Source organism: Cariama cristata, unplaced genomic scaffold, assembly GCF_000690535.1.
Source record: "Cariama cristata isolate BGI_N322 unplaced genomic scaffold, ASM69053v1 scaffold18853, whole genome shotgun sequence".
Taxonomy (NCBI): Eukaryota; Metazoa; Chordata; class Aves; order Cariamiformes; family Cariamidae; genus Cariama; species Cariama cristata.
The window spans coordinates 1-14,928 of NW_009610345.1; the positions used below are offsets into that span (position 1 = coordinate 1).

Genomic DNA, 14,928 nt, shown 5'->3' on the forward strand with positions numbered 1-14,928 from the left:
GGGGATCTCATCGATGCTTATAAATACCTGAAGGGCAGGCAGATGTCAAAAGGATGGGCCAGATTCTGTTCAGCGGTGCCCAGTGACAGGTTAAGGGGCATTGGGGACAAACTGAAACTCAGGAAGTTCCATCTTAATATGAGGAAGAACTTGTATACTTTGAGGGTGGCAGAGCACTGGCACAGGCTGCCCAGAGAGGTTGTGGAGTCTCCTTCTCTGGAAATATTCAAAACCTGCCTGGATGCAACCCTGTATAACTTGCTGTCAGTGACCCTGCTTTGGCAGGGAGGTTGGACTGGATGATCTCCAGAGGTCCCTTCCAGCCCTGACCATTCTGTGATTCTGTAAAAGAGGGCACTACCCGGCTGGTGATTTTCATGGGACACAGCAATCTCTGAGCTTTCCATAATTTTGTCAAATTTCAAGATGACCAAAAAATTCTAAACACTTGAGATTTAAGTAACTTAAGAAACACTTAAATAACTCGTAGGGAAATGCAAAAGTATCATGCGACTGCCTACGTTTTGTTTCTTTAACAAATTAGCCTTGAAATATCAAAATAGGATGCTTAGACGTATCCAATGTTTTCAGAAGTTTTCTACATGAGGACAACATGCTACGTCTCACCCTTTCCTGCAGATTTATGCATTTTAGACCAACACATTCCTGAGAGAACATTTTTGTCAGTAAATCAACCAGCTATGCCTTTCTCTACAGCACCTTTTGTTACTTCATATATCTTTATCACAACTACTCTTTACCTTAAAGAGTCTTCAGAGACGCTCTCACACAGAAGTTCTACATTGGCTTAGTTGTCTGTATTTGACTCTCTTTATCTTCTTGGAAATGGGATGACCATACCGTATCATTATGTGTTCTTCAGTGTTTTCCAAACTAACACTTTATTTGCATTTGCCACCATCAAACCCAGAGAAGTCAGATCAGAACAGGTACAATTACACTTGTGAATGCTAGCTTGTCCTTGGGGGAGGCTTAGCACTGCTGTTACAGCACTACTTTCTTTCCCCAATCCATGGCTAGGGAAAAAAAAAAAACACCAACACTTAATGATCTTCTGTTCCTAAAGATGAACTGCTTATTTTAGTAAATATTTGTTCTAAACAGGCAGCAGGCACATCTTTTTTTTCTCTTTCTAGAAACAATCTTGTAGTTTGTTCACAAAACTGTTTCACATGATCCTGAAAACATGTAACAAAACCATCTCTCATGACCAGAACCACAGATTCAGGTTCTGCCGCCCTATTGTAGCCCCTTCTTCGTGTCAGAAAACAACATAATGCTTCTTCATCTCAGAGAAGTACTGCAAAAATTCAGCTTTGAGAGAGCTGTGAGGCATTTGGAAACCATTGAGAGAAAGCGTGCCGTGAAAGTGAATGTCTTCACTCGATGATGCGAATATATGTTAAGCAATAAAATTCTAGTTCCTAAATAGGTTTGTCTTGTTTTGATATTCAAGGATATGAAAAGAGACATACATATTTCTCATTTAATCCTGCCAAGACATAAAACTTGCCTATTTTTATACAGTTGCCCAATATGGACAACAAAAATAGCTTTCTTAATAAAAAGAAATAAGAGGAAAAGGCTATCTAATTTCTTGCAATGCAAAATCATGAGATCCACCACAAGACTGCATATCATTCTTAAGCTGAAGTTCTACCTGTTGAACCTCATTTCACTGAGGAAAAATGCCACTTGTTCTTGAAACACAGCTTAAGATGACTGAACTGTTCTGTCAGAGAATATTACTAGTCCCAAAAGTAAAATCTGAAGAAAAGATTAATATACTTTGCTGAGAGTAAGCGTGATAACTATCATTGTGCTGTGTATTTGCTTCTAGTGGCAGATGATATTTGATCATTTGAAATTATAACTTAGCTTTAGCTGAAAATCTTTTGAATCAAGTGGCTATAAATCATCTGTCCCACAAGTATTGCTACTAACTAGTGCACATTTAGACAGCATTAGCACAGGCTAATAACTCCTCTCAAAGGGAGAATGGGCAGAGAGTACCTCAAGTGTATGTGTGCATGTAAAAACCTCTAGGGACAATGCAAGAGTCTTTAAAGCAACAGCTAGACTTCTCCCATGAAAAATAAACCACATCAGTGCCAAAATGTATTGCAATACTTTAAACTTAAAAGCCACACTTTTTTTCCAGGGGGGAAATAATTTCATCTAATCTTGAATGACAATGTCAGAATATGAATATTGTGCAATTACATTGGTGCACATTAATAGTGGCAGATACTCCGTACCCCTCTACTTGAAGTAAGCCCATTCAGAAGCACAGAGCTGCAGCTTCCATAAAACAGGACTGAGAATTTGTGACAATATCCTCACTATTTCTAAGGTTGGGGTAATAGTACTTGCACTACTTTATGAAAAAATTATACAGGAAACACTACTATTGTCAAGCCACAGTTCCTTATTATTTGAAAGATTTGTGTCATTCCTGCATCAAAGTGTTCAGCATCAACCTATACAACTGCTGCAGTAATACTCCAGAAGGACTCACAATCTTAGCCGATACCTAAAAACTATGCAAAAATGTCTATGAAAAATAGGTTTCCAAAAATCACTCAGCACTGACATAATACTAAAGGAGTAAAGATTTTAGTAACATAGAAAATGACTACTTCTGATTCATCTGCAAACACTTCTTCAATAGATGATGCAATTTAAAATTAATAAATATGCTTTGTTATGGATACTTTTCAGAGGTTTCAAAAATGACAATATACTTCACTTCTAATTTTTAAGTGATAGCTTAAGAGACCCAACATATGAATGTATCCTTTGAGAATTCATGCCACTACACAGAACCAAGGGTTTATTTTTACCTAATCTTGTAGCTCATTGAAATCCAGGTATTATTAAAATGCAATATAACTAGGCTTCGGTCATCTGAAAACACTACCACAATTTCTTTATTCCCTTTGCTTGTTTATGCCTTTCAGCTGTGGTTAGATGCTGCTTTAGAGCTGTGGGAAAAATGACATGTGTACATGAAAAAAATTAAAGGGACAAATTATGGATTTGCATAATTAGAAGCTAAGGTAGAATAACTTAACAGAGATGTTGGTGGAAATTATTTTAAACAGCTTACTGTGATCTATACTTTTCTATTTCTTTTTCCTGTAGTCTGTTTTACACTATTTCTTTTACTTCAAATGCATAGCAGTTCTGGTCCTTTTGTTGCTAACCGTTCCATAGTATCTTGACAGCAGAGCTACATCTTTGCTCTCATTTAATAACTATTTATCATTCTGTATCTGCCCATTTTCAAGAAGGAATAAAGTTAAGTGTTCCAGAAATTCGAAAAAATTGAAACTTGACCTTTATTAAGTGGGTTAATTGTCACAATCTCAGCATGTATGAAATTAATGACCAAAAAGTGGAACTTCAGAGTTTCAGAAGACTAGGTTAATGTCCAAAAAAGTCTAAACTCTGACCTTCTTGACATATGCCAAAAGAAACAGCCGCCCTAATAAATTACTACCTGTGTGCAATTATAATAAACCATTCCTAGCATCCAATCACTTGAATTAATTGCTGCAAGGCAGTGGGGCTTTCTTACAGACATTCAAGTTAATCTAAAAATTCCTTTGCAGTTTGTAAGAGGCTGTTTGTGCATACTTGTTTCAGTATGGAGATTCAGTTTTAAGGCACATTATTCATACCTTTGGACCACAAATCCATATACAACTCCATTTATTAGTGCTGAAATTAGGAGCCTTGGCTGAGTTACTAACAGCACTGAAACTGGTGAACCAGCATGGAATAAAGCAAAGGGAAATGAATTTGCCTTAACCCACACCATAAAGCAATTGCTGGATGCAGGACACCTACATAGTTCCCAAATTTCAGCCTTACAGAGGAGAAACAAACAACTTTGTAAATACAACAACAAATTGCAGAATATTTAAAGCAAATAGCATTCACAAAAAGCAAGCAAAAAACCCCCAAACAACTCTATTTGCACAGATCTAAGTCAGCAGCACAACATGACACCACCTTGTCAAACACATATGAATTCACCAGGAGGACAGCCAGTATTTCTCCTATGGATAGCAAATGCATCTAGGGAACGGGTAGGTGGCCCCAGCCTGACACAAAGCAAGAGGCTACCTGGCCAGTGACACCTGTAAGTAAAACAAGGCACCACGCTGGAATTAATCTACTCTTGGTCTTGCCACGTGTGGGATGCTACAGGGAAACTTCCTTTTTACCTGCACTGATTCTATTCAAAGGGCAAATGACTTGTATGTTCAGGGCTGTCAAGTTGACCCGTTTTTCAAGAACAATATATGTTTAATATTAAATAAAATGCTAAGCATTTAAGTCCAATTATCTAATTCTGCTGGTGTCTGAATCTGTGCGTAAGTAACGGTGATTCAGCTGGGAAACCAACATTGCTCACACATGCAAGATTTTATTCCCTATCCTCACGCAGATTTTAAATACCTTTCTGAAGAAGCAAAGTTAAGTCTTGAAGGGTTACAGATCTATTTCACTCCAATTCACATCAAGCTGCTCAAAGGCACAAGTTGTGGTGGTCAGTATTACCTATTTTGCCATATCTGAACTGGATTTAATTAGAAAATGATTGTCTAGTTTCTCCAAATTGGGAATTAAAAAAAAAACAACTGCATGAATGTACCCAAAAATCTTTAAATAATAAAAATCAGAAAAACAAAAATAAAAGGATTTCAGAGCACAGTCAACAGAAAGAATCACCTGGAAGATGGAAGACTCAGGTTCAAAAGCCTCTTCTGTGCTTGATCAACTTTATATAATAGAATAGTCCTGTACTCAAAAATATTATGTGGACAAATGTCCCTAAGTCTAGACACATTATGTTTCAGGTGAGTGTCCTGAATACACCACTGTCTTCTATTTTCATATTGCTCTCTGTGGTTTTGTCCAATCCTTCCATGCTGGATTGATAAAGCCTTTCCTTAGCCCGTTGGTGCTGAGTAGTTCTCCCACAATGGCAGAGGAGCAAGTTAATGGACAGCAGTGACTCCAACCCAGACTTCACTCAGGTTGCCCTCAGCAGGGCAAGCAGCCACTTGCATCTGTTCTTCACTGCCAGTTTAACACATTACAACAGTTTGTAATTCATATGTTTTCACTTGTTCCTAGGGAAAGTGAAGGCCTTGCCTAATTGTGAAATCAAAAATCCACAGTAATTACAGTACTAATTGGAAATATTCTTTTTTTGAACACTCACTGAAATAATTCCTAAACTTCTTATTCTTCATGATAGTGACCCTTGCCTCTGACACAAGCTAGCTAGTGTTCAGTTGTCCAGCTTTTATTTTCCACTTAAAAGAGGACATCTCCTTTATTTCCTCTCCTATCTAGCTTAATCTTTCATGATGAAAAATGGCACCAGCTCCTGCTGTTAGGACTTCCTAGCATGAGACACAAAGGCAGAAGTCAAATGCTTTCTGGTTTCCAACTGCTCCAGTACTGACTGTGCAACACTTTCTGGGCAATACAAACACTGATGATCAACTTGATTGCTTTTGTAAACTGACAGGTCCAGTTCATGCTGCTACCAATGTAAAAAAAAAAGATATTATTTAATTTATAAGTGAAGTTTGATGTCTACGTACACTGAAAATAAAGATAATTGTTAATGAACACAGCATAAAGGCAAAAATCATATTTTGTTAGAAGTAACGAGTACCATATACCACTTAATGTACGCCACTACATAAAATGGCTTATTCAAGCGTATTTCAAAGCCTTTTACCGATAAACCAGGAATGTAATACTAGAGCACTCCATATTCAGCAAAAGGCTACAAAAAAAAGGAAAAAACTGGGTGTTTTGGTTTCTGCTTGGTACCATAGGATGGCACTTCAGCATTCATCAAAATTTCAGTTTGTGTTTTCATTGAACAAATTATCATAGATCTCATTTGTATTACTAAAGCTTAAGGTTATGTCATGTACACTAACTCTATAGCAGTCAGTCAGTTTTGAAATACACTGAATACACCAGTGAACCTAAGGAGACATAAAACCCAAAAGAATCCAGGACCATTTGTGGCTTTTTTCCTTAAGTATGGAATGCGGCTTTTTTATTTTAACTGAAAAATCCTCCACATGGTTTCCAAACTAGTGGCATGCGTTAGGAAATAGATGTAGAAACCGAGAAATGCTAAGGAAGCTCTTCTAACCATGAGTCACCAATTTATGTGCTGTACTTTGTACAGCAAGCAACACACTTGAAGAAGGAAGCATGTTAGAAACTATTAAATATAGATGGTAATTATGTGAAAATCATGTGGTCATATCTGACTTCAACAAGGATCAGCTAAAAATCTCCTAGAGAAAAAGGAATAGGTGTTGCTTCATTCGATAAATTTGGTAGAGCAATATTTTTTCTGAAGACACCTGTTTTGCACAGAGTACGAGAAATAGCAAGGACTGACTTTCAGTCCACAAAATCAGAAAAGAGCAGTGGATTTTGGGAGCACCTTTATTGTGTCAGACTGAAACACTTCAAATTACGTTTGATAATTACTTCACATGTCTTTCTATAAAATAAAGGTGATATAAGTGGCAGCAGTAGTTATTAAATACTGTTTCTAAACATGTGAACTAGAGAAGAAGTTCGTGTAACCTAAATCTTCCAGTCTACCTTTAAAACCTGTAAGTTTCATGGCTCCATGATGATCATTCTGCCCTACAGGCAAATTAGGCTCAAGAATGCAGCTACTGTTGAGTTGCATAGGTTTTCCGTACACACCACCTCTTAACAACGTCCAAAGGAAGGAATACTTATTTTAGCAAAGATGCTAAAACACTACTTATTTTAGCCAAGGTCCTAAACCATCTTAGCTCCACAGCCAGAAGGCTCTCAGCTCTCATTTACTCACGACATCACTTAAGCCAAGGTTGCATTTATATCCTTTACATGCATTTTTGCAGAGTGGAGGTTGTTGCTCAATTTTGTGTATTCAACTTTGTCAACAGGACTATATGGAAATCGTCCTGCAGTATAGAGCCAAAGTAGATATAGGTTGTTAGGGAAATGATTCATCAGTAGGTAGGTTCATGTAAAATTCAAAAGGTTTTTTTTTCCCCCCATTTTGTTTCTGGAGAACAGTCCAAGAAATCCAAGTGATGTCTTTCTTACAGGAATACTTCAGATAGCTAGCTAAACAGAAGCAGGATTTGGCATTTAGCCTGGGATTAGTGTGAACAGCCTCTTAACCAAACATTACTAAGAAAGTTAACTTTAAAATGCTTTGAAAGGTCTGTTTTCATGACAGATGGTAATAAGGGCTCATCAGTGCCAATTTTTTTGTTTCCACCTCAGTTTTCAAAAGCTTAAGTTTTAGGTTAGTGCTTCTGAGAACCATTACATGCATAGAGGAAAAATGCAAATTACAAAATTAGATTACTATTTTTATTGTGTGCAACATTTTTCTAAATAACACTAACAGATGAAGAGTAAAAATTTGACCATGCGCTTAATAGACCGCTTTCCCTTTCTGTTTACTAGAATCCTTCTTTCTTTTTTTGGTCAGCTATTTCTCCTTTAATCTTTATCTGTATACCCGGACAGTTATTCCTCTCCCCACAGACCCCAAAACACACAGCAGTCAGTAGCAGGTAGAGGTTTTGTTTGTATAATACACTCACTAGGGAAGACATGGTAGAACTATATTTTATTCAAGAAAACCCACACATTCTGTCCTGTGGTGACCACAGGTTTTGCTAAGCCATAGATATCAGCAAATACTGAAACAAAATACAGTGTATCAGATTGAATCAAAGCATTTAAATTCTGATTTACAGTTATAATTTTCAGGGAAGGCTAGTTTCATAATTGCATCATAGTATCTAGTACAATGTTGTGCAATGTAAGTGGCAGAAACAGAAATGGAATATTGGTCCTAGCAAAAACCGAAATGTAATGACTTCTGTATGACATTTAAACTGTCAAGACAATTCATAACATTCTACCAAAGGCAGCATATAGTTAGAAAAATACTGGTCCAGCAACTTGTTAGTGGTGAAGCAGTATCCAAGGTGCAATGGCAACATGCCATTCTTAGTGAAATATTTTTTAAAAAACTATTTTTTCTATTTTCCCCACGCTGATACTAGCTGAATACCAAAACTGCGATGACAACCTGAAAGAAAGTCACTACTTATCATGTGTATTGCACCAAAGATTTATGCAAAAACACATTTTCCAAGTTGCAGTATAAAAGAAGCAAAATCTAATAAAACTATGAATATGCCAAAAGACATTTTACTGCAACTGATCTTGGATGAGAAGGTTGCAACACCTATTGAGCTTTAAACAATTGTCCAAGCTTGTCCATTCCATCCATTATCTTGAACTTAAGGATACAAAGGTAAAAGATGAAGTCCTTAATACTGAGAACAGAATTAAATCACTTTATACTGCTCCCCATTCACCCACAAAATAAAAACATTCCGCCCTCCTCTCCTCCCAATACCCAGGTAATTTCAAAGTCAAGCCTTGGAATTACCCTTGTTCTGATATTGCACTGTGCTAGGATTGTATTGTTTCCACCTAGAAGTTAAAACATACAGTATGAGGGTGACCAAAACTGCTGCAGATGGTAGACCTGCTTAACTTGTGTAAGTATCCCAAGAAATGTGCATCAGACAGAGACACAGTCTAAATGGCAAAGCGTACTGCAGGCTTGGCTGTGGTCTGGACTTGGGCCAAAAATACATTAGCCTGCCTGCCATTTCCTTCAAGAAAACAGCAACAATTAGTATCTTAAAAGACAAAGCTGAGTAAGATCAGGTAACCATGTCACATTCAATGTTACATCCAACAACACAGAAATGAAGGAGTAGCAGACAGGAATATTAATCATATTTTCCTTTTAATAATGGTTTAGTCAAAAGTGTAGCTTTGAAAATCTCTAGCTAGTTGTGAAAACCTGAAGAAGCTGGGAAGCGACCTCACTTTGAACAGTAAAGTTTAAAGCTGTGGCTTGGCCTATCTGCTTTCAAACTCTTGAGTAGCACTGCCAACCTTGTAAATAAAAGGTACCGCCTGGAAATAAAAAGAAGTCAGCCTTTAAAAGTTGGTGAATGTTGTATTGTAGCAGCCTAACTCTGACTAAAGAAGAAAGATGAGATATTTTCATACAGTAAACAAAAGACAAAGTAAACTGAAATCTTCAGAGATCACTTTAAGTGTATACAATTTGGATTCTCATCAACATTTAAAACTATCAATCATAAGGTTGCCACCTTACCTTTTTCTGGACTGGCATACCTGATTTTAAACAGGTTTTCCTCCAGTCTCCCAAGTTTCTGATCCTCTTATCCAGCTTTCTGCTGTACTGCTCTCCCACCTTCATGCTGAATACCGAGTCAGTCCTGCCTTCTGCTTTTCTTGGCAGGAGGCAGAGCAAGCTTTTAATTTCGGTAGTCAGAGTGACAGAACAGCAAAAGCACAGCAGATAGAAGAGCTTAATTCTTCCCCAGGAAGAAAATACATTTGGTTCAACAAAAGGCTGCAAAATCTTCCAAAGGCACCTCTTTCCCCAGTTTTTGCCTGAAAGCAAGATGGCAATCTTAATTGAAAAGAGATGCTAAATCTTTTAAATAACTTAAAAATTCATTTTTATATAAAGCAGCAAAAACATTTTTCTCTGCAGAAAGAGAAATGTTAACAAAGAAACACACCAACATAAATGCACTGTTCATAAACTTCAGCTAATTTAATTTCACAAGAAAGAAAAATTTTAGGACTATTCTTTAACCTCATCAGTACTTTCTGAAGAAGATTCTTTGGCATCTTCAGTCTCTCTGTTGCTTTTCTCTTTATTTAGATTTTCACTTTCTGATTTGGTCCCATTAAATAGAGAGTTTTCACCATTTACAAACCCATTCTCTGTGACTTCAGCATCAATAGCTTCATCAATCTTTAAGTCCCCTTGCTCCTCCACATCTTCTAGGTTTCTCAAGACAATAGGGAGTCTAGAGTCTGCCACAGTGTTCTCCAACAAGGCAATATTGCTCTCTTCATATTTAGGAAGCGGAGCTCCATCTGCCATTTGTTTGCTATAATACTCTCTGCTAGCAGCTGCACTCTTTACTGCTTTCTCCAATATCTCTTTTTCACCTAAGCGCAATTTGATAGCCATTATGGCATGTGAAGTAAGGTCATTGGTCTCCAAGAAGGACTTATCCTCCTGTTAGGAAAGAAAAGGCAAGATTGTCAGTAACAACCAAGACACACACAAAAAAAAAATCCCTCAACTTTTCTCTATATATGTTAACAGTAACAGTGACACTAGGTTCTTCAGGCTGAGCCACATGGACATATATGCACGAGGGGGTCTGCATGGAGTCCCACTGAAATTTGTCAAGAATTCATAAAGAAGCCAAAAATTTCTCCACACAGATCAGCCTGCATAACAAGCAAAGTCAGGAGATTTCACAAATATACAAAGCACGTAGGTTCACTTATATGCTTGCAATAGTAGCGCATTTCTTCGCAGTCTATAGTATGCAACTAATAGACAACAAGTTGAAACTGATTCCCTGTTTTCCTTGCAGAGAAAAAGTAGGTAGCCTCTATTTGGATAATCAAAGAAAAAATACATTAACAAAATTACATTAACAAAATTTTCTTTTTTGCAATCTTATTTGATTTTCCTTAGATAATGCAAATCTGTTTCTACACTTTAAAAAGTACAGAATGAATTATGCACTAACATTCAGATTAAAGTTTGTAAAGACAAGATGGGGGACACAATATCTTTTCCTACAATCATAACACAGAATACCTCAGACATTTAAATTACATATAATGATAATTTTACCTCCACAGTTGTTTTATAGGTTTTCAAAAGAAGGGATGCTCTGGCTTCTAGGAATGTCCAAAGTTTAACTTCATTGTCCCAGCTAATGGGAAACTCAGAGTTCCCCAGAGTGAAGATTTTGTCAATGGCATGCTCGCCTATTAGGTGTTCCTTCAGCTCTTCTGAAATAAGTACAAAACCAATCTGTTAAAAACCAATCTCATCATTCACTTTGTCAGTTGACAAACTGCAGAAAGATTTATTTTCAATAGCATAGCTCTGAGCAGCTAACAAAAAACCCTCTCCTCAAATAAGAATTATCAGATATGCTGGTTATTTCTAGGATTCTCCTCAGAGAGGCAACTGGAAATCTTGAGGTTAGCAGAAAATGGACCTTCTGCTCCACTGGGAAATAAAGATACTTTACATATAGCCTCTCAAACACAGCGTAACTCTGTGACAGTGAGATGGAATGTTTTGTATAACACTTGAGAAAAAAAAAAGGGAGTAATTCTTTAAAGAGTTCAGTGAACTTTTTGATAATAAAAGGAACAGGCCAGAGAGTGTGCAAATAGCAATGGAATATTTTTTCCTATTGTTTTGCTAATCTTTTTGAGTAGCAGAAACTCCCTATGGTTGGTCAGAAAAGACATCCATCAAACAAACCTCACACAGAGCAGAAAATGTTTAATCAGCTCATTGACATTATACAAATTTCATTAATCTTTTAATTACCAAATTTCAACCTGCAAAGTAGCTATCACAAACTTCACAAATCAATTCCATGTATTTTCTCAATAAACAGTTTTCTTATACAGTATTGAAGACATATGAATAATCTGAGCACAACCACATGTCAGAGAAATGCAATTAAAATGTCCACTAGCTATCTTTTCTTCTCTGAGCCAAAATTCATCCCCTCATCAGCATCCTAAAATTTTCTTTACTTGAATTTACTTTCCTGAAGTGGTCAGGCAGTTAGACTAGATGATTGTTGTAGGTCCCTTCCAACTAAACTATTCTATTCTAATTTCTTAATAAGTTCTAAAAGAAGGATGGCAGGATGCAGTGAAGGCATTACACTAAATAAGGTCGGTTGTTTTTATTAAAGAAAGCAAATAGAGCACATACAAAAACATAACTACTTCACTATTCCTACTAGTATTAAAATCCATATCATCTGCACAGTATCTCTAACTGCAAGAGAATTCTCCCACTGTCATGAAAAACTGTCACATCTATAACCTCCAAAACAGCATCTAACCAGCAAGCAGCTATTACAAACATTTAATCAGAAGTTTCAGCTGCACAAATTAGGTGATTATTTATTAATTGTACACATATTTTCCCCCAAAAAACCCTAACATATGAGAAACACTACAAAGACAGTTTGCAAATACATAAGTTGGTTTTAGATCATGAATTACCAAAATATTGAAAATACTCAACTTTGAAATGTCTCTTCTATACTTCCCCTACAGTACAGAATATTCCATACCTAAATGATTCTAGCAGTGATAGTTAACATGCTATGATTTTAAGCATGTAAACCCTTAGGTCTCACATGATCTTGTTCTGTGAACCATTTTAAAACCTAAGAACTAAAGATCAAGCTCCAAAGCTCACTCATTCACAACAGCCTGGGAGATTAAAAAAATAAAATTGCATCACCTCATGCTTCGGGAGTTCCAGAAAGGCCTCTTACTGAAATATTCCCTCAGACAACATGGTCAAAGATTGGGTTTCTCTCTAGCTTATAGATCCCTTTTTAACCTCAACTCCTCAACTTCTGTGATCTTCTAGCTTAATGTTTTATATAAATGTCTGTCACATTCCTGCATTAAAACAAACAAACCCCCAAAACAAATGTAAATTAAGTTATCTTTATAAAGCATCTTACCTTCACTCATGCAAAACACTCGAAGGAAAGCCAAAAGCTGGGCAGAGATTGGAGGCTCAGTGGAGTGCAAGGCAAAAACACTGGAACTAATAAAAGAAACAATCAAACAACAACAGTAAATGCAAGTTCTACTATCATACCTTTGAACTTATTTCAACATAGAAGACCTTACAGTATACAACAAATGCACTATTACAAAAGTAACTGTTAAAAAATTAAGTAATACTAGTTCAAACTAAAGTAAAGCTTCCCTAGCTTGTCTGAAAAGAACGATTATCTCTACAATTTTACACTTACAATTATTTTTACACGGCTTTCATAATAAATTCATGAAAATGTAATGTCTCATGTCTGCTGCTCCTAACAGTACCCTCTGGACTGAAAAGACTAAAGGAAAATGCTGTGGTTCACATACTGAGCATCCTAGTATGTCTGCAAGGGATAGGAAAGAAAGAAAAAACACGGATTGTTTCAAATTAATCCTTCCTCTGTTTTTGTTCAAATGGTTATTAAAGCAAAGGTTTTTTTCCTTATATATGGTCCAAATTAGATGATAATATAGCTCAGAGAACTTCTATAAATATTATTACAATAACTTTAATTTACTATACAAACAGGAGAAATACTACACTTAAGAAAACTATCATAGAACAGCTTTGTAAATCCTGTACTGGACACTATATACTTTGGAAATGTTTTAAAAAATCCATGGCATTGTGTTTTACTTACGTTGGGATACCAGCACGAGCTAAGACCTCTGCCTTCATAGCATACAGCCTGTCACTTTTACTCACGCCAAGCTTTATTTTCACTCTGTCATGTGAATTATTATCAAAGAAAAAACCACTGTGGATCACAAATTCAGCGTTTGACCGAGTGCCATAAAAAATGTAAATCTAGAAGGATGAAAAGAGAAGTAGAGGGACAGGAAAAAAGCTTAAGATCAGCTCACAAAATTGACATAATTTGAAAGTTATTTCCTGAAAGAGTTACTATTCTGAGGACAAGGTATATTTGGTTACATAAAGAAACACACTTTGTTTTCTGGTATCGATTCAAATGCTGTATATACTTCAGAGGTAGATGTAAACGTATCCATGTAACTGAGAGACTTTAAAAGGAGAGAAGAGGTTCTTATTCTATACTTTAAAATAAAAATGCTTTGTTTTCTCACACTGTCATAAAATACCAGTACGTGGAAACAAGCTTTCAAAGATCCTATGCCTTTTAAAGGCTAAAAAAAAAAATAATAATCTGAGGCAATGAGGACCCATTAAAAGAAACGGTGTTTCTGGGGTCATTTTCCCCCCATATGCCCACCCAAAAAAGTAACCTGCACTGCTGATGGATGAGCTTTGCTTTTGTTTTAATGTTACCTTAAGGCATGGATATATAAAGTATATCATACAGAGAGATCTGATTTGTGTTCAGCCAGTATTTATTTTTGTATTATGTTCTGAACTCTTTATCTAAAGCACATAGGTTACTTTAGTTCACATCTAAGAAGAAGTTCCTAAATATAATCTGCAAAAAGTGTTTCATTCAGGGCTAGGCTGTATGAAGTACATGGGACAAAAGGTGTGAGCAGCAATTGTCTCCTTCCACATCAAGAGGATATTTTCCCCTTTTGTTTGAAAACAGAATTGTCAATCAGAAAAAGGTTTAAACAGTTAAAGAACTCCCTTCTTAACTTTAGGGTACAGCTATGCTCTGGATAGCTGTAAGCTTCCATGCCTCTCTAGCTGATGGAGAAAGGCACAGTGTTCTCTTAAGGGCTCAACAACAGTAACGATGCCATTTACTTACTTTGTTTTCAATTTTAGATTAGAACTATTTATCCTAATCACTAAATGCTTAAGCATGATATTAAATTATAGTAAACATTATACCATAACACACTCGTATAATGAGCAAATGACCTGCCTAGGTATGTTAAGGCAGTGGTTAAGGAGAGAGTTGCTAACCCTCTCAAGTTTTAAAACTGATAAATCTCACATTAAACTAAAAGTTACATATCATGTGTAGATTATACAGTATGCTCTTACACTCTACAACTGTTTTACAAAAAGTAAATTTCTCATTCTGTTTAATTGGCTTTTATTCAAGGCCAGTGTTTGATAGATTCTATGGACTTCTGCTGCCTCACATTTTTTAGTAGAAAAGCAGGGATCATACACTCTTCCTG

General features: G+C 36.3%; 1 protein-coding gene across 1 annotated transcript in view; it reads right to left on the minus strand.

Moving 5' to 3' along the window:
- Window positions 1-8,900: 8,900 nt before the first annotated feature.
- The window catches only part of LOC104159847 (histone-lysine N-methyltransferase setd3), a 13,869-nt gene continuing 7,841 nt past the window's right edge, over window positions 8,901-14,928 (minus strand). Inside the window, exons 4-7 of the mRNA XM_009697862.1 lie at window positions 13,473-13,639; window positions 12,744-12,829; window positions 10,865-11,025; window positions 8,901-10,231 (exon numbers count right to left, since the gene is read on the minus strand). Of these exons, the coding sequence (XP_009696164.1) occupies window positions 9,788-10,231; window positions 10,865-11,025; window positions 12,744-12,829; window positions 13,473-13,639 (858 nt within the window). The 3' untranslated portion in view covers window positions 8,901-9,787. The remainder of the gene's footprint in view (window positions 10,232-10,864; window positions 11,026-12,743; window positions 12,830-13,472; window positions 13,640-14,928) is intronic.